General features: G+C 36.7%; 2 protein-coding genes and 1 non-coding gene across 4 annotated transcripts in view; 1 reads left to right on the plus strand and 2 right to left on the minus strand.

Moving 5' to 3' along the window:
• The window catches only part of kcnb2a (potassium voltage-gated channel subfamily B member 2a), a 34,350-nt gene extending 17,489 nt beyond the window's left edge, over positions 1-16,861 (plus strand). For both annotated transcript variants that reach the window (XM_087240949.1, XM_087240948.1), the window contains exon 3: positions 12,266-16,861. In XM_087240949.1, coding sequence (XP_087097075.1) covers positions 12,266-14,164 — 1,899 coding nt within the window. In that variant the 3' untranslated portion in view covers positions 14,165-16,861. The remainder of the gene's footprint in view (positions 1-12,265) is intronic.
• Positions 16,030-20,856, minus strand: rpl7 (ribosomal protein L7). Its single transcript, NM_213644.2, is given in 7 exon segments — positions 16,030-16,086; positions 16,648-16,865; positions 16,947-17,056; positions 19,443-19,580; positions 19,787-19,953; positions 20,055-20,157; positions 20,824-20,856. Coding segments are annotated over 6 exon segments (741 nt in total). The 5' UTR covers positions 20,838-20,856; the 3' UTR covers positions 16,030-16,086; positions 16,648-16,656.
• LOC137488416 (small nucleolar SNORD12/SNORD106) lies at positions 19,652-19,741 on the minus strand. The gene has a single exon (XR_015479322.1). It is a non-coding gene; the product is annotated as a small nucleolar SNORD12/SNORD106 (small nucleolar RNA).
• Positions 20,857-20,871: the final 15 nt, after the last annotated feature.

The following is a 20,871-nucleotide window of genomic DNA, read 5'->3' on the forward strand; positions in this document are numbered from 1 at the left end:
TCATGGCTTGGCTGCTTTCGCACAGGTTGGAAGTGCCACTTGTTTCAACACAGGAACTGGATATAGTGTGTCTCTTACTCAGCAAAAGCTACTTGACGAATGTGGGAGTTAAGCTCCAAATTAACCTGTCCTATAAAAAACACACAATCAAACAGATCCCATGACGCGCGTTTATAAATAACCCCCCAGTATTGATCAAGACATTCTTGGGTTTCCAGACAGAGTTTCTTCTTCCTCTCACGGCTGTAATGATAACGGTGTTCTCCAGAAATAATTTAACCTTCACTTCGTCTCAGTCTGGGATGCTGCATTTAGAGATTTACACTAGCTTTGAAAAGCAAATGATGATGGAAATAAATAGTTAGTAATTCTAATTTGTGTGACAAAAGGGAGCATTGTTAGTGAGCATAACTGTTGGCTTGATTATGTCAGTAATGTGTTTCCCAACTAGTTCAGCTGAGAGAAACAGGGGGGAATAAGAGGCGGTTGAGCAATGGGTATATCATATTGTTTGTGGAAACAGCACTCTTCGCCCTACTCTCAGGGAAGAGCTGAAAGCTTGCCCTGTAATTGTTTCTGAAAGAACACATTACTGAGTCATTTGAGCAGCCGAGGAAGGTTTTCAGATGCAAGAAGATGGATTTAACTCTTTAGATCTTGCTGGAGCCAAGGTGTTTGCTGGGTTAGTGGTTTGCAAAGGAGCTGTCCATGGTGCTGGTATCATGAATCAGCATACAGAAGAAATCACTTATTTATTTGAGTTGTTTTCTTCTCTCTCTCTCTCTCTCTCTCTCTCTCTCTCTCTCTCTCTCTCTCTCGCTCTCTCTCTCTCTCTCTCTCTCTCTCTTTCAAATAAAAATGTTTTATTTTTCTGTTTTGAATTGAATGTGAGCCTTCTACTTTTTGCAATGCAGGCAAATCCACCTCACCATGTAGATTAAAAGGCAAATCCTCATGTTCAGCCAGATTGCCTTCTATAAACAGTTTTTCCACATTTATGTTATTTGTGATTGTTTTTAGATCCTCACTTCAGTGCCAAGATGATAATTCTGTGGACAGTAAAGTTAAATTATGAATAAAAAAAAAAGATTTATTTTTGTAGAAGCTGGCGATAAAGGCTAGAAAGGAAGGACTAAGCAACCAGTCACCATGAAAACAAAGTAAACAGCTTTTCTATTATCTGGAAATAAAATAATGCAATAATTCTTAAAGGATTTATCTGTGCAGATCATTTTTTGTTGTTCGTCATCCCTTGTAATCTTTAATCACAATAACTTCCTCTCTCTAATGAAATGTTTGCTAACATGATGATAGGATATCCTGTCTCTCATATTAAATCTCAACAATCCAATCAATTCCAAACTCATTATTTTGGTTCAAAAAGCTATTTCCCTTAAATATAAACAAAATAGGGAGAAAAATGCAGTTATTGTTATTCCTATATAGTTATGTTAATGCAACGGGCTCTTGAAATTGTGCCTATGTATTGCAACTTCATATGAGGTGATAAAAGATAATGTAAATGATATGAATGTGTATTTTACGTAATTGACATTTGTTTATTACATCGGAATTCTTGGTTTTGACCAATAGCGTCATCTAGTGATATTACTGGTTAGACGTAAACTTGTGAATTGTAAAAATATTTAAAATATAAACTCAGAATTCGAAGATGTAAGGTCATAATTGTGCCATGTAAAGTCTGTATAGCAAGATATAAACAACTGTGAGATGCAAAGTCAAATTTGCAAATGCGTAGTTAGCATTACGAGAAGTCAGTATTGCCAGATGTAAAGTCAGAATTGTGACATGTAAAGTCAGAATCGTGAGATGTAAAGTCAGTATTGCTAGATGTAAAGTCATAATTGCAAGATGTAAAGTCAGAATTGTGAGCCTTAAAGTCAGAATTGTAACATGTAAAGTCAGAATTGTGAGATGTAAAGTCAGAATTGTGAGCTTTAAAGTCAGAATTGTGAGATGTAAAGTCAGAATTGTGAGATGTAAAGTCAGAATTGTGACACATAAAGTCAGAATTGTGAGCCTTAAAGTCAGAATTGTGACATGTAAAATCAGAATTGTGAGCCGTGAAGTCAGAATTGTGAGATGTAAAGTCAGAATTGTGAGATGTAAAGTCAGAATTGTGAGATGTAAAGTGAGAATTGTGAGATGTAAAGTCAGAATTGTGAGACGTAAAGTCAGGATTGTGAGATGTAAAGTCAGAATTGTGACATGTAAAGCCAGAATTGTGAGATGTAAATTTAGAATTGTGAGATGTAAAGTCAGAATTGTGAGTTGTAAAGTCAGAATTGTGAGATGTAAAGACAGGATTGTGAGACTTAAAGTCAGAATTGTGACATGTAAAGTCAGAATTGTGAGACTTAAAGTCAGAATTGTGAGATGTAAAGTCAGAATTGTGAGACTTAAAGTCAGAATTGTGAGATGTAAAGTCAGAATTGTGACATGTAAAGTCAGAATTGTGAAAGTCAGAATTGTGACATGTAAATTTAGAATTGTGAGATGTAAAGTCAGAATTGTGAGACGTAAAGTCAGAATTGTGAGACGTAAAGTCCGGATTGTGAGATGTAAAGTCCGAATTGTGAGATGTAAAGACAGGATTGTGAGATGTAAAGTCAGAATTGTGAGACGTAAAGTCAGAATTGTGAGACGTAAAGTCAGGATTGTGAGATGTAAAGTCAGAATTGTGACATTTAAAGTCAGAATTGTGACATGTAAAGTCAGAATTGTGAGCCTTAAAGTCAGATTTGTGAGATGTAAAGTCAGAATTGTGAGATGTAAAGTCAGAATTGTGACATGTAAAGCCAGAATTGTAAGATGTAAAGTCAGAATTGTGAGACGTAAAGTCAGGATTGTGAGATGTAAAGTCAGAATTGTGACATGTAAAGTCAGAATTGTGAAAGTCAGAATTGTGACATGTAAATTTAGAATTGTGAGATGTAAAGTCAGAATTGTGAGGCGTAAAGTCAGAATTGTGAGATGTAAAGTCCGGATTGTGAGATGTAAAGTCCGGATTGTGAGATGTAAAGTCCGGATTGTGAGATGTAAAGACAGGATTGTGAGATGTAAAGTCAGAATTGTGACATGTAAAGCCAGAATTGTGACATGTAAAGCCAGAATTGTGAGATGTAAAGTCAGAATTGTGAGATGTAAAGTCAGAATTGTGAGACGTAAAGTCAGAATTTTGAGATGTAAAGTCAGAATTGTGAGATGTAAAGTCAGAATTGTGAGATTTAAAGTCAGAATTGTGAGATGTAAAGTCAGAATTGTGAGATGTAAAGTCAGAATTGTGAGATGTAAAGTCAGAATTTTGAGATGTAAAGTCAGAATTGTGACATGTAAAGTCAGAATTGTGAGATGTAAAGTCAGAATTGTGACATGTAAAGTCAGAATTGTGAGATGTAAAGTCAGAATTGTGAGATGTAAAGTCAGAATTGTAAGATGTAAAGTCAGAATTGTGACATGTAAAGGCAGAATTGTGAGATGTAAAGTCAGAATTGTGAGACGTAAAGTCAGAATTGTGAGACGTAAAGTCAGGATTGTGAGACGTAAAGTCAGAATTGTGACATGTAAAGTCAGAATTGTGACATGTAAAGTCAGAATTGTGAGCCTTAAAGTCAGAATTGTGAGATGTAAAGTCAGAATTGTGAGATGTAAAGTCAGAATTGTGAGCCGTGAAGTCAGAATTGTGACATGTAAAGTCAGAATTGTGACATGTAAAGTCAGAATTGTGAGATGTAAAGTCAGAATTTTGAGATGTAAAGTCAGAATTGTGAGATGTAAAGTCAGAATTGTGAGTTGTAAAGTCAGAATTGTGAGATGTAAAGACAGGATTGTGAGACTTAAAGTCAGAATTGTGAGACGTAAAGTCAGAATTGTGAGACTTAAAGTCAGAATTGTGACATGTAAAGTCAGAATTGTGACATGCATAGTCAGAATTAAGAAATATTATCAGAATTATGAGGTTTAAAGACAAATTTGTGAGACATAAAGTCAGTTGTGAGATATTAAGAATCGCAAAATGTAAATTGAGAGCTGAGAGATATTAAGCCAAATTGAGAGATGTAAAGTCAGATTTTGTGAGAAGCAGTTTAGCAAGATGTAGACTCAGAATTGTGAGACGTAAAGACTAATTTGTTTCACGTTCTATCCTTCCCTCACTCTTGAAGAAAACCCAGGGATACTTGAACTCCTCCACCTAGGGTAAGAAATTTCCTCCAAGTAATGTGCTCGATGTATTGGTCCATTTGTGGTATAGAAGGAGCTGGGCAAATCTCTCAATTTAACCGTCAATCTATACGTTCCTACTTTCACCTAAAGTCATGAGCATTGGGTCATGACCAGAAGGACAAGATCTCAGATACAGGTGGCTGAAATGAATTTCCTTTGTAGGGTGGTAGGGCACACACCCTTATATATAGGGTGAGGAGTTTTGTCACCTGGGAGGAGCTCAAAGTAGAGCAGCTGCTCCTCCACATCGAGAGAAGTCAGCTGAGATGGTTCGGGCATATATTTTGGATGCCACCTCTACGCCTACCTAGGGAGGTGTTTAAGGCATGTCCTATTGACAGAAGGCCTCGAAGAAGACCTAGGACACACTGGAGGGACTATGTCTCTCTGGCTGGCCTGGGAATGCCTCAAGATCCCTCTGGAGGAGCCGAGGAAGTGTCTGGGGTTCTTATTTGTGATGTCATGTCAGTTGTGAGATGTAAAGTCAGAGCTGCAAGGTTTCAGGAAAGAATTGCAAAATGTAAATTCAGAACTGAGAGATATTAAGTCAAAATTGTGAGATGTGGAGTCCAATTTGCAAGTTTAATGAGATGTAAAGTAAATATTGTAAGACATTAAGGGCTCTATTTTGACGGTCCAAACGCAGGGCGCAAACGCTTTCAGGGTGTGTCAGGACGTTTTTGCTAATTTAAGGACGGGAAATCTGCCTTGCGCCAAGGCGCATGGTCTAAAAGGGTTGAGTTTATTTTCTTAATGGGTTGTAGGTGTGTTTTGAGAATAAACCAATTAGAGTCTCATCTCCCATTCCCTTTAAGTCCCAGCTGCGTAGCGCCAAGAGCGCATTCGCTATTTACAGGACGCAAAGTAAGTTTAAGTGGAAAAAATGAGCATTTCACTAGCAAAAAGTTAACAGTTGACAGTTTTTTAACAGAAAACTGTTAAACAGAGCAGCTACTGGGTGAGAATGAGAGATAATGGAACTACTTTCACTTTCGCTCTTGGATAGGGAAACCTTTACGCACAGACATCAATTAGCCTATAAATAATTAATTTTGTTTGTTAAGCGCAAAGATTTGTTTCAAAACTATTTCTAAATTCAGTTCTAATTTCTAGCAAACGAATAAATGAACAATAATAACGAAGTGTGGTCAAAATACTGAGTTATTTCCAAATACACCTGCCATGCCCCATATGGTCTAAAACCTGACAGGTGGGCAAATCTAAGCTTGTTTTTAATAAAACAAATATAAATATGGATATAATAAATAATACTGCTAATAATAATAACATTATACAAAAGCAAATTGTTATGAATGAACTGAAAAAAGCCTCCCGAGATGAAGAAGACATAAAAGCAGTGATTTTTCATATTTATGTAGGCTAGAAAACTATATGTTTTGTAATATTTTAATCCTTTATATTTATATTCTATATCTATTCCTATTATATCCTATATATATCCTTAATATTTAAATTTTTTCATATGTAAAGATATTTGCCTATTGCTCTCTTGTGCGTATTAAGTAGTGCGTATGCAAGGCGCAACTCTGCGCTGGAGTTTAGACCTGGTTAGTTTTGGTCTAATGAAAAATCTATTATAGTTTCTCAAAATAGCAACACGCCAGCGGTCCGCCTCAGAACGCCTTCCTTTTTATACCAGAATGCCTATGGGCGCACAAATGAGCGCTAATGCATTTGCTATTTAAACAGCGTAGCGCAACGCCTTAAAACGACTCTTGCGCCAAGCTGAAACTACCAAAAGACTTTTGCGCCGCGTCTTGCGCCACATTGCGCCGGGTGTATGATAGGGCCCAAAGTCTGAATTAAAAGATGTAAAGTCAGAATTGAGAAATATAATCAGAATTATGAGATTCAAACATAAATTTGTGACACGTAAAGTCAGTTGTAAATTCAGAGCTGGGAGATATTAAATCAAAATTGTGAGATGTAAAGTCAGATTTTGTGAGAAGCAATTTAGCAAGATGTAGACTCAAAATTGTGAGACATAAAGTCAGAATTGCAAGAACGGAAAGTCAGTACCGAGAGAAATGTAAGACTTACGAGATTTAAAGACATATTTGTTACGTCATGAGTTGTGGCATGAAAAGTCAGAATTGTTGATGTAAAGTAATAATTGCAAGATGTAAAGATAGAATAAAGAGATATAAGTCAGAATTATGAGACGTAAGGACATATTTGTAACATGTAATGTCAGTTGTTAGATGTAAAGTCAGAATTGTGAGGCGTCAAGTCACAATTGCAAAATGTTAATTCAGAACTGAGAGATTTTAAGTCAACATTGTGAAATGTGAAGTTAGATTTGCGAGAAGCAGTTAAACAGCATGTAAAGTAGGAATTGCAAGATATAAAGTCAGAAAACTCCATTTTCCGGTAACATTTGAGAGCTGTTGAGCAGGTTCTTAAACACTGCTGATTGGCCATTGTGTTCATGAGAGGATTTGACAGCCACATCTATCAAAGGGTCCTTTTTAGCTTATCTGGCTTTTAATGCTTGAAATGCAAGTGGGAAATGCTGGTACCATAACAATTTCTACATTTAAGCACTGAAAGGTACTAAAGTCTGTATTTTTGACATTCCCAGTGAGAATTGCAAGATGTAAATTTAGAACTGAATGTTGTAAGATGCGAATTAGTATTCACAAATTTATTGATCATTTCACATCCATTCCTCATCTCCAATAATTTAATCCTGGCTCTAATTGCCATTGCACAATTTCACCAGCACCTTCATAAACGTACCTCCTCATTATTATTATTAAATTATTATCAAACAAAAGTGTTTGTGATATCAGCAGGGCAGTACCTTTCCTTAAAGATAGAGTTCAATTAGAGTTAGGTGACTTGAAGGATCTCTTGGTGCTTCCAGTGCTTCCCTATATGCGTAAGCCCTGGTCTAATGCCAGAAATCTCCCTGCGTTGTTGAGATCACTGCCCATGTAATCACGTTTATACAGATCCACAGATGAGGACAGTCAACTAATCCTCCTGCCTTTCTCCTTCAGTACTTATCGCTCCTGTCAAATACAGCCCTACTGCATGTGTCAGCAGAGGCATTAAACTGTGACGTACCTTCATATACATGTTTTTTTTTCTCTCTTCAGTGAAACAGTGATTAATGAGTTGACCACAGCGACACATTGGGCAGGGAATTCATGTCCTTCAAACTTAAAGTCACCATAAAGTCAGAACACCGCTCTGATTTTAGTGCTGTTTCATCATAGAGCTGTTATAAGGTGTGACAGCAATGTGATTATGTTTTCAGAGAATTTTTAAGAAGTAAATTAGTAGCGCTGTTTCTGTAACTTATTGTTTATAATATAAAATAATATAAAAGCAGTGTATTAATGAATACAATAAAAACCTGTCATTTGTAAATTAATGTATTTATGGGAAAAGTATTTTAAAAGGGCCAAACAATGCAAATTTAATGCAAAATATTGTTGAAATAAAACAATAATACAAACATTGTATAAGTAAATATTGTGGAATTAGAAGTAAGGTAATACTTCACAGTAAACTAAATTTTGTTAACATTAGCTATAATCATTTGTTAAAATAACCAAGCATAAATAAATAAGCATTTTTAATCACTCCATTTCTCTTAGCAACATTGTGCATTTTAAATTATGCTTCATACAAGTGAGTGGGCTTGATAAACCACCAGTAGAAACACTCTTCTCTCTTATGCACCAGAGACTTTACCTAAACTCCAACTTACAAGAACTCAAAAAGGAAAATAATGTTTACTATAAATGTATCACAACCATGTTCCACTGATTGCTTCAACCTTAAATACCTCCAGTACAATATTTAACCTTCAATACCTCTTTTGCACAGAATTCACCTTGGATAACTCTCAGTATCCTTCACAACACTGTTCAGTCTCGTGTAAAATAACTTGTATAACCTGTCATGGTCACCTATTCTGGCCACACAGCCAGAATAAAAGCAGTTTTTAATTTTTTTTAAATCCCTTTTAAGGTCAAAATTATTAGCCCCTTTAAGCATTTTTTTTTTCTATAGTCTACTGAACAAACCATCATTATACAATAACTTGCCTAATTACCCTAACCTGCCTAGTTAACCTAATTAACCTAGTAAAGCCTTTAAGTGTCTTGAAAAATATCAAGTAAAATATTTACTGTCATCGTGGCAAAGATAAAATAAATCAGTTTTTAGAGACGAGCTATTAAGACTATTATGATTAGAAATGGGTTAAACAGAAATTGGGGGAAATAAACAGGGGGGCTAATAATTCAGGGGGGCTACTAATTCTGACTTCAACTGTAACATTAATAAAGGTTAATAAATGTTGTTAAAAAAATGATGCTGTAAAAAAAATCGCTTTTTGTTATTTACTGCATGTTGAGATGTTATTGTAAAAAGTTCATTGAATTCCCTGAATTAACCATCATCATTAGCAACTCATATTGCATTTCATGTATTGGTCCATCTTCATGGGATTATTTTGATGTGCTTGTTTTTTCTCTCTAAAAAATATTTGGAGTCCTCTGACAGACAAGATTTCAGCTTGTTCATTATGTCATTATTAGGAATTTGGTTCAGATCAGACACAGAGTTCAGAGAAATTCAATGGGATTCATTTCCGCAATAATTTCAAGTGTTTTCCGGCTGAATTGGACCAGATCTCATTTGGATGGACTATTGCCATGTCCTGTAGCATTTCCTCTCACCGGGGATTAAAAAATCAGCTCTTTTAAAACTCTCATCTTTATGGCTACATCAACCTCTGACTGGACTTAAGGTCTCTTGGTCACAGCCAGACGCCAGTCAACCTGGCAGAACAATCCCTGCGTCATGCCATGCCAATCACAGCCTATAGCGAGAGGCTATTCAGAGCCCTTTCCTGAAATTTATACAGCATTACACAATATCAATCACTGCATGCCTCCCGTTTGACCTCAGCATTATTTAGTCTGCCTCACCAGTAGTTTAACACACACGAGCAACACTCAATACTTGGGTAATCGATTACAACAAAGCACTTTGTTTTACTACACAGATGACATTGGTGTAGCAGGTTGCACTGTTCAGATGCACCTCTATAAGGTTTTCCTAATGGTTGAAAGGTCATTTGTTGGTTAAGCTTTCATAGATTTTTAACTTAACCCAAGTTCGCCCTTTGTAATCAGAACATGGTGACATTTTTCACTCTTGTATGGACCTTGCGAAAGGTGTTCACATTGTCATCTGTGTGGGAGGACATTTCAGGATAATTGTAATAGGATTGAGTTTCTATCTATAGTAAGGATATAGAAAGGTTAGGAGCAGTTACTCAGTCTTTCCCCTACCCCCACAAGGGAAGAATCAACCCCTAATCTCTTTAGTCTTCCTTAAACATTGTAATATTAGGCACACTTGTAAGGAAATAGTGGGTTGGCAAATTGTGTCATGGTTGCCGATTGTGTGAAATCAGCTAAATCCTCCATTCCTTTGTGGCTTATATATATTTTAAGGACTGTTCTGATGGCTTGATAAGACTTCAAAGTTGTCCGATTTAATTTTGGGGTAATATGGTGAGGAAGTTGATATAAAAATGTGCTGAGTATGTTGAAAGTCTGTTATGCCATCTCTTTCATAAGGGTATTTGCGTGGTACACAATGACAGGACATTGTGAAGGTCAGCGTTTTATTCTCCACGCAGGATCATTATTAATCCCCTCTTAATGCAGGACCGGTGAATGAGTAACTGTTCCTCAATTTATTGCTCAGTGTCTTTCGTAGCACGTCATAGTTTGTTTTGTCTTTGAGGATGAGATTATAATCTATAAGGGCACAGTGGCAGTACAGTTGTTAATATGTAACATATGTACTTCCTAAATACTCATTTATTTAAAATATTTGACCAATTGAACTACATTGTCTGCATCTTCTGTATCTATCTACTGTGAAAGAATGGTAGATAGAAATAGGATAGATTAGAATGTTGTAAATGGATGGAATTATGAAAAGACTGAAAACGTGGGAAATTCATACAATTTTCAACAACCGTCTTCAGTTCTAAGAGAGAATATGTAGAACATGATGGAAAATGAATGGACATTAGACCCTCTGTTGTAGAAAGTTTTCACTCAGAAAGTGCTAGCAAATTCAGATAGAAAATCAAAACAGATTATTAGTTAAAAAAATTGAAGGTAACAGATTGAATTAAATATAATATAATATAATATATATATATATATATATATATATATATATATATATATATATATATATATATATATATATATATATATATATATTTTTTTTTTTTTTTTTTTTTTTTAAGTAGTGCTACTTGATTTGTTTTGTAAAACATACCTAAATAATCTTTAGTTTATTTCCAATTTTCTTATGGCAAATATTTTTTTAATTTTGTAGTGCAAAAGTAGCTGTTTATAGTCTAATTAAAAGGTATCTGATTGTTTTGAATTCCTTTTTGTTGTTGTCGTTTCAATTTAGAACTTTCCAAACCATCCCAGCAAACAATTTTGTGTGTAAATAGATGTCTAATAGACATCTAAATGTACACAGCTTGGCTAAAACAAGGCTAAACTTGGGCTGTCAGTGAAAATCTAATAAAAATCTAAGAAGAGCCCAAATCCAGACTAGTTGTCAAATAGAGATTAGACAGACTTTATGTGTAGTCATTCATTTCTGTTTAATAGATGACTAGTCTAGTTTTGGGCTATTCCTAGACGTCTGTTAGATTTTCACTGACAGCCCAAATTTAGCCTTGTTTCAGCCAAGATGACTGTTTAGTCGACTATTAGACATCTTTTAAAAAAGATATATTTATATATATATTCTTTTTTTTGTGTGTGTGTGTGTAAGAATGTGATGTCTCCTATACCTTTAATGCAGCAAAAAGTGAAACTAATCTGATGAAATGCAATATAATATCCAGACAAGTAACTCAGTCTGATCAGGGTTATTTGATTACCTTGCAGGATGAGTTAGAAAAACCTCACGGGAAAATCTCCATATTCTAACAAAGCAGCTGATCAATACGGGCTTGTCAAAGCCATTTGTGAATTGATGTGCAGTTGGAGAATGAGAGAACAGGCGATGTGGATTGCATTATGAAAAAGGGCACAATCTCATCTACATTTCACTGTACAATAATCGGTCATTTTAAGTTTGTTCCAGCAGCTGGTGTGCTAAAAAACAAAATAAAATAACGACCCTTAAATTACAGAAATTTACCGAAAAATAATAGATGGTAAATTACTGAAATTTACAGAAAATTTAAATGTAAGGAAATCTCTGTAATTTGATATCTGTTATTTCATGTTTCACCCCAGCTGCCGAAAAAAAAAATAACATAACATAGAATAACGATTTTTTTTTTACAGTGTGGCTTTACAGTTCAAAATCCAACAAATGTCACTCATCTGTAAATTAATTACTTTTATCATTGGAGAAAACATTGTAGGTGATTTCAGCCTATTTTGGTTCAGTTTAAATACACTCAAATTGAGTAACTACAAAAGAGGTTGTTTATGCGTATATTGTGGTCAAAGTTACGTCAAAAATTAGGGAAAATAGCTAAATAACTAAGATACCTGAATAATATTTTACTACAGTTACTCAATTAGTACAAATACTGTCTTCAAAGGGAAAAATGTATACATTAACTATAGTTTTACAGAATAAGTATATTATTCATATATTGTAAATAGCAATATTTGTTAATATAATAAATATATAATAAATGTAATTATACAATATGTTTTTAGTGGCGACCCTGATACAGAAGGGAGTTAAGTCAGTAACATGTCTATATTTAAAGGTGTATAATAATATTGCTTTGGAATAAATTAATCCATTTTTATTATAAGTTTATATTTATAATTGCTTACAAATTCTTCAATTTTTGTCCATTTGATATTTTCGTAATGCAAAGCCTTATATGTCAGAAATCTTTGTTATGTTGGCAAATGAACTTATATAAATGTTTTAATGTCATATCACTAAACTATTTTTTGTTTCCCCCCAGGTTTTGGCTATAATATCAATTCTGTTCATCATCCTCTCAACCATTGCACTGTCGCTAAATACACTGCCAGAGTTACAAGTGATTGATGAATTTGGACAGTCCAATGACAACCCAAACCTGGCCCACGTCGAAGCCGTTTGCATCGCCTGGTTCACGATGGAGTATCTTCTCCGCTTTTTGTCTTCTCCCAACAAGTGGAAGTTCTTCAAAGGACCACTGAATGTCATTGATCTCCTGGCCATCCTCCCTTACTATGTCACAATATTTCTTACCGAGTCCAACAAGAGTGTCCTCCAGTTCCAGAATGTGCGCAGGGTGGTTCAGATCTTCCGGATCATGAGAATCCTGAGAATCCTGAAACTTGCCAGACACTCAACTGGTCTCCAGTCTCTTGGCTTCACGCTGAGAAGAAGCTATAATGAACTCGGACTGTTGATTTTGTTTTTAGCCATGGGCATCATGATCTTCTCCAGTCTAGTGTTCTTTGCTGAAAAAGATGAAGATGCCACAAAATTCACTAGTATTCCCGCTTCGTTCTGGTGGGCAACAATCACCATGACGACTGTGGGTTATGGAGATATCTATCCCCAAACTCTTCTAGGCAAAATAGTAGGTGGACTCTGTTGTATTGCTGGCGTATTAGTGATTGCTTTGCCCATTCCTATTATCGTCAACAACTTCTCTGAGTTCTACAAAGAACAGAAGCGTCAAGAAAAGGCAATCAAGAGAAGGGAAGCTCTTGAAAGGGCCAAGAGGAACGGGAGCATTGTATCGATGAACCTAAAAGATGCCTTCGCACGCAATATGGAATTGCTGGACGTTGTGATAGAAAAGAATGAGGACAAGGCCGCAGACAACCACCTTTCACCCAGTCGCTGGAACTATCAGAAGAACCCTAACTCTGAATTGGGTTCAAAAGGCTTTGATTCCAAATATCAAGAAGTTGGCCAGTTGGCTTCTCCAGAACGAGTTTTCAGATCTACTCCAAGTCCTCAACGGTTGAACGCAAAATCTCTTGAGCAAATGTACAACCAGATGACGGCCGCCTCGTCCATGAGCAGCAGTGGACCTTCAGCTAGCAAAGTGAGCACCGTTGTTGGTAGAGAAGAAGAGATGGAGATGAAGGTTGTGCAGTGTGAACCACGGCTCAAAGAAAAACCCGTCACTGAGATCAGAAGCCTGTCCAGTGTGGACAGTTTTGCTAGCTGTGCCACAGACATCAGTGAAGTCGAAAGAAGCGCACTTCTTCCTAATTTTGCAGGAAGGCATCCACGCGCTCCTCCGCCGCTCGACCTCAGCCAGATCACCTCCCTGGAGAAGCGAGCAAAGCAGCCCACCATCATCAAAGAAGGCCTCTATGAGTTTGTCCCATGCAAGTCAGATGGCAGCAGCACCATGTCACAGGGCGAGGAGAACCAAAGCTTCGATCAAAGTGACGAAAATGTGAGAAGCCCTCCTCAAGGTAACCAAGTCAAACTAAAAGGACTCAAAGTGAATTTCACTGAATCTGCAGAGGAAGGGGCGTCTAACTTGCACTTAGTGGTGACGGATGATGTAGCCACTTTGACACCAAAGGTCCCAGTATGTGACCCATTACTGCTGGCAGGTTCTCCTCGCCAAAGCCCCAGGGCTACTGAAGGGGACGGAGCCACGAGCTCTCCAGGGTTCAGCCTATCGTCTTCTGAAAGCCAAAGAGGGAGAAACCACGTCGATAGAGCCGCTGTTACTCCCACGTCCCCTAAAAGTGCACAAAACTGTGCTTCTGCCACGGCTGGTGCCGTCGGAGCAGAGGACAACATTCAAAGTGGACAGAAGGTGGACAACCACCTCCTTTCCCCCGATATCTTAAAATCTTCAGGGGATGGAGGTCGCTCACCGCCGTGTGAAACTAGCATGTGAGCTGCATTATTCACAGAACAAAAGCATCCGAGTATGTGGACAGAAAGAGGCATACTGATGTAGTGAAGAGGATTTTCTTCTGTCTTTCTTCAACATTATTGGACTGCAGAGCTGCAGAGATTGAATTATGATCCTGAGAGACAAGGTCTGCTCTCGACTCCAGGAGCTTAGTGATATTCATTCAGAGGGAGGACGTTACAGAACAAAACACACTCTATTTGTTCTAACGTTGTTATTTTGTAACAGTATGACCCTCCATGTGAGGGATTAGCTAGCTAAATCATATATCTTTTAAATCATTGATTCAGGCAACTGCGATAAGACCACAACTGTTCATTGTAGATTTGCAGCCCACTTAACAGTTTTTTAAAGACTAATCACGGTCAAATTTGTGTTGGGTTGGTTCAATAGTTCTGACCAAAGTGCTACCAGTGGAAATTGGCTGTTAGACTTGAAAGAAATTTTTTTTGACCAAAATATGCCTTCATTTGACATTTTTTCTGCTAAGCAATATTCCTCAGTGGTCACAGGAGAAGCAGTTTTCAATTCTCCCCACAGAGATCAAATCAAATTCCTTATTGAACTTTTAACTGTTCCTGAGTAATTAATAGAAGTTAAACTTCCAAGAACAAAACACATCAGTTCTAAATATAATATCTACATGAGCATGTGTTTCAGTTTGCATCACTCAGTATAGATGAGCCATAGCATTTTTTAGAAAGACATAATTTGAATAATAGTTAGCATGTTTACTGCTGTGGGCAACTCTCCACATCAGTGAATCTGTATGGAAAGATCACTGTTTATGTTGCCTTCAATTCAGAATCAGCCGAGGGAAACCTATGATGGCCATAGTAAATCAACTATGCCCTCTGCTGGATGAAGGAAATGGCACTTTATTTCTATGAGATGTCAGCTTGACTGGATGGGAATATTGTACATTTTAAGAATGTTTTTTTTTTTTTGTTATGTTCCTCTCCTGATGTGCAATACGGTTTGCCCAGGCAACAGGGAGGTCAAATGGACGTCAACAAAGTGGAGAAGCTTGAGTGACTGTATGATTTGTATATTAATTGTACATTCAAGACATTATCCGCTACATCAATTTAGTGTAGAAACACAGGTTGTGTGATGTCAATTGTACTTAAGTGGTTTTTAAAACAAACTAGGCAGGAATACAAATCCTGCTTTAAGTATTCAAATCGGTGCCTTTTCATAAACAGTCATTTATGAGAAGGCGTTAAGATCTTTGGTTTGGTTCAGACAAGTCTGTACAGAAAGTCCTACTTTTTATAGAGACAAATATGCAAAAATAATTATGTTCTCAGGTTTTTTAATATAATCTTGAAAACCCTAATGTTAAAATATGTGAAAACCATTGTCTGTCAGTCAAATCAAAAGGTGAGGAAACAACCCTGAAATAAGCACTGCACGATCATCTTCTTGCACAAGCGTTGAGCAGATTTCATCAAAACAACTTGACTATTGTATCTACATTCAGAAATTACAGACTTATTTCTGCATATATCAAATTTGTTTTTCATTAAGTTCGGATTCTAGTTTGTATATCAATGTGACATTGTTTATAGCTGTACATCTTTTCTTTGAAATAGTGACTGCATTGTTCCAGAAACATAGAACCACCATTAAACAAATAAATGTTTGTACAAGACACTATGGGCATGTTCTTTAAGGCATCATTCTCATCTCAAACTGGTTTAATAGCAAGTTGCTTCTTTAGATGTGGCAATATGTAGCATCTTTGATGCGTTTTGACTTCAGAGACTCATGCTTCACAGTGCATATCAGTAGAAACTGAAGTGTCACAATAAACAGATGCCAAGAAATAAATCTCAAAACCAGTGTGTGTGTAAATGATTTTATTTTCTTCACAGACCAACAGCAGAGAATGTTCCAAAAACCTGAAGAAAAAAAGAAAAAGAGGGGGTATCAATAGAAGTTCTTAGCAGAAAAGCAGATTCAACAGCCCTAACATTTGTTTTAAATCTGATTAATTTCCAACAGCTTGTTGGGTGATGCTTTAAATCAGGGGTCACCAATCCTGGTCCTGGAGGGCCGGTGTCCCTACAGGGTTTAGCTCCATCTTGCCTCAACACACCTGCCTGAATGTTTCAAGTATACCTTGTAAGACCTTGATTAGCCTATTCAGGTGTTTTTGATTAGGGTTGGAGCTAAAATCTGCAGGACACCCGCCCTCCAAGAACAAGTTTGGTGACCACTGCTTTAAATCCTCCATTAAATTCTACTGTGGTTGGCCAGTAATAAAACTATAGAAGTACTCCCTAAAGGTCATGTTTCTGAGATCAATTAATAGAAATGAACAGGCAGTACAGCACACAATATGCAAATTACCAGCACTTCTTACACTAGAACACTTCGCTCTTATCACCTGGTCTACAAAAGTAAATGAACAACTGTCAAACTACTGAAGAACAAAGCATCTACTGCAGTCTGGTGCTCACCACGTGTTTCTAGTTCATCCTCCTGACGAGTCTGTTGATCTGGTCCTCCCTGTTTCCTGCATCGCCTCCCTCCACAAAGTGAGTGGTCTTCTTGTTCATGCCACCACGAGGAGAGGACAATTTGAATGGCCAAAGGAAGTTATTGGCAGCCTTGAAGTTCTTCCCAACAGTGTAGATCTCATGGATGAGATCCTCAATGCAGATGATTCCACACTGACCTGGAGAGATGAAAACCATCAGAGTGAGCCCGTATAAATGCTGCTGAAGCCACAGCTAGTGTTCAGGTAGCTTGTCCTTACCAAGGGTCTTCTCAATGAGAGAGTTGTCTGTCAGAGCAATGCGCTGCTTCTTGATCTTGCCAAATCCACGCTTGTAGATGAGCTCCCGCACTGATTTAAGGTTGGGGTAGCTATGAAAAATAAGAGGAAAAAAACATTTTAACAGGTTATTAAGCTACTCAAGACTACTGTTAACTACTTTAAGAAACCGTCACCAAAAAATGTACTCAATCCCTCAAATCACATTGCAGTGCTTTTTAACCTGTGGCCTGTGATGTGATTACAGGAGAGCTACCAGCTGTTATAATGCAATTAATGTATATAAAAATGGCAAGCAGGGCTGCACGATTAACCATTAAAAGATCGCAATCTCAATTTCTACAATAAAGCCAAGTCAGGAGAGAAGCATAAAGGTGGTCTTTGTTTTATATGTATGTATGTATGTATATATGTATATATGTATATATATATATATATTCTCTCATGAACATTGACAGACTCCAAAAGCTGTTAAGAGTCAGCATGCTGTATTTATAAAAGGTATAATTCACCCAAAAATGTAATTTCTGTCTTCATGTAATGACCTATATGCTGCCGTGACATCACACGAGCTGACGCACTGTTTGTTTACCAAGGAGAGGATGCACACAGCAGCAAATTAAAGTTTTATTTTAGTGAACAGAACCGGCATAGGCTGTGAAAAGGTGTCAAAAGGTGATAAAGGTGTAAATATAATTTTGCTTATTGTTTTGAAGGTTTGGCTCTTTAATCGGGAACCATCTGGGTACAAATTATGATTTGCATTTATTTGTTTTTTTCTCTCACAGTTAAAGCAGCCATGAGCCACACGCTGCGAACTGGAAGTGCACACATTTAAATGATCAGATCACATTTTAGAGTAAAGATTACTACAAGCAAATGATATGGTTTTTCCTTTAAAGCAAACAGTGCTGTGCATGAGAATAAACATTTAACAGTGTCAGTACAACTTCTGTAACCTATACAGGATTGAATATAATCCAACAAGGAAACTGATAATAACAAATGTCTGATTTTACCAGTTAAAAAGTACATAGGATAAAAAAAGTACAAGTATAACATATTGCAAGCATTTGTTTCAAACACAATTCAACTTTAGAACTATAAATAGCTATATTTTGATGTCATCACTAGACTGTGGACAAATTTATGGTCTGTTCAAGTACACAGTCTCAAGTCTATACAAAATTTAGCCTTTTAACCAACAATAGACCTATGCATAGGCCTAATATTATTAGATTTTGTTTTACAAGAAATAAAGGTTAATATGAGTAGGCTATTATTGTTATTTTACACCTACAGAATCATGAGAAAATCAAGATCTTGATTAAGCAAAACAAATTGTCATTCTCATTTTATCCAGAATCATGCAGCCCTAATTACAAATCATAATTTGAGGACTAATTAAATAACAAGAAAACTAATAAATTCACTATTTAATTTTGCAGATTAGTTTTAATAACTAATTAAACCATTTTTGCTGAACGCATGGCTGTCAACAGGTCCAAAGCTTCAGTTCTCTGTTGGTTTAAACTGCTTGTCTGACCTGAGACCTGCACCGGAAAAACCCAGTGCAAGTGGGACAACTTTTGTTAGGGAAATGCTGGTTCAGGGGTTAAGATACTCATGTTTGTGTGGGTTACAAGTGCTTAAAATTATCCATGAGACTCCCACAAAATGAATATGTAGATTGGTGTCCCATGACAAGGCTTTTTAGAAAAATACATTGAATTGTAAAATGTTTGGATTTTTTTTGTGCCACTAAATAGGATAATATTTTGTTGAAATTTTTCTCTTAAAAATGTTACATAAACTTTTCTAACAGTCTTTACGGTTACAATTTATTGCACTCTTGCAAAAAATAACCCAAAATTATAATACTGTTAATAATTCACCAATCATATCAATCCAAACACCAGAGATCTTCATCTACTGACCCAAATTAAAAATTTAGATCTCTAAATCTTTTATCTTTATATAAAATTTAAAACCTCTATAAACTGCAAAGTCTTGAGACATTTAAAGTTCAAAAACAAACTAAAAACACTCAAAACATCCAATCTGACTCCAGTGGTTCAACTGTAATTACACGAAAAACATAACCAAAACAATTTAAACTAGTTTATTTGTGAATGTTTTCTCTCTCATCAATGTGTGCGTTTATTATGAGCAACAGGATGCAAGCCGAGACCTGACAAGACTGATAAGGACATACACAAACAAGTCTTCTTGGAGCTTTATATGCTTATAGTTGTACCACTTGAGTGACATAGAATGTTTTCGGTTCCTTTTCTGTCTCATCCATTGTTGTGCTGGCAAAATGAAGCTGTCTAAAATATCCTAATTTGTGTACTGAATGTTTATTTTTTCAATTGATCTTTCCTAATCTTGAATAATGGTAATAAACCATAAGACGGCAGAAAATAAAGCAATGACAATCACAATTGAAACATTAACCTAAATATCAGCTTTACGTACCCCCAGGCAATGTAGGGCTCTGCAATTCGGAGCATGTTGATGGAGGCCTTGTTCAGTTTGACAAAGACACCGTTGAAGATCTGGCGGAGACGAAGCAGCTGAAGCACCTTGCGCACTTTAGGGCTGACACCATTGATACTGAGGACAGACAAAGCATCCCAATCAAGCAACTTCCAAAAGACAGTTTGAGTTTATTCAAATTGATATTCGTGGTGGTTTCAGAGGATTTGGCTTATTTTCAAGAGGAATCAGCATAGTCGATAAGACGGGGAAAAAAGAGCAACATCATTAACCACAATCTGTGACGGATTAACAGAACCAGCACTGGAAAGTCAAAAGTTTACCCTCTGATCCTGATGACAAAAGCCAGTTTGGGCTCAGCCGGGACGTAATAGTTTCCAGCCTTACGAGCCATCCTGCTCATGCGGATTTCACGCCTGTACAGCTGCTTGTACTCCTTGTGGTAAGCTTCAGCTCTCTTGAAGATGAGCTTCCTGGTGACTTTGCTGGCCTAAGGGAGAGCAGATTTGGCCACATTAATACTTTTGAAAAAATGAGCCTTCGTTTATAAATTAAAAGAATAAATAAAATGGATAACACTAAACCACCAACCTTCTTGTCAGCCTTCGCTTTCTTCAGACGTACGGCCCTGATGGCAGCGAACCGCTGTCGCCTCTTCAAGAGGCTTTCTGGGACTGAGGGAATCTTCTTCTTCCTAAATAAGAATAACAGCACATGTCATTTCCTAGTAAGCACCTTTGACATACAGACAGGGATATCGTCACAGTTGTAACAAAAATAAGAAGTAAATATATAAACTACACCACACTAATATTTAAACAGCATACAAGTCAGATGCTGACTGTAACCTGCACGACCATTATGTATAGTGTCAGAAAACCAGTATTTAACACAACCTTGCCAAAGACCAAACAGCATAAATATGGTTTGCTTAATCTACACGGTACAGTTAATCAGCCGAACATTAGACTTAAGCATATATTTATTAAAATATGCTAGCGCGGTAGCATCATGCCTTCAAGTTAGCAGCTAGCTAATGACAGTTGATAAATATTGGATATACTAGAGTATTTTGTAACAACGCGCCACACTTTGGCATTTTTCTCCTACAGAACTGCTGATCTGGACATGTTTTAATGTAATTTCATAAACTGTTGCTTCACACGTTGCTGCCCGAATCAGCCGATGGGCTACACGGACAATCATGCGAAATGTATTGATTAATCACACCGCATACTTGGCAATTTTCACATCTTAAGCGTTAAGCATATATGCGATGTTCATTTTGTTTCTTATAACTATAAAAAGAGCAATAACTAAACGGATGGAAGAAGATTTCACCGCACGGTTATCAACTTACGTTTCACCCGCCATTATCCCTACAGTAAAAGAGGCTTCTACGCATGCG

This window comes from Danio rerio, chromosome 2 (genome assembly GCF_052040795.2).
Source record: "Danio rerio strain M-AB ecotype USA chromosome 2, GRCz13ab, whole genome shotgun sequence".
In the NCBI taxonomy this organism is placed as follows: Eukaryota; Metazoa; Chordata; class Actinopteri; order Cypriniformes; family Danionidae; genus Danio; species Danio rerio.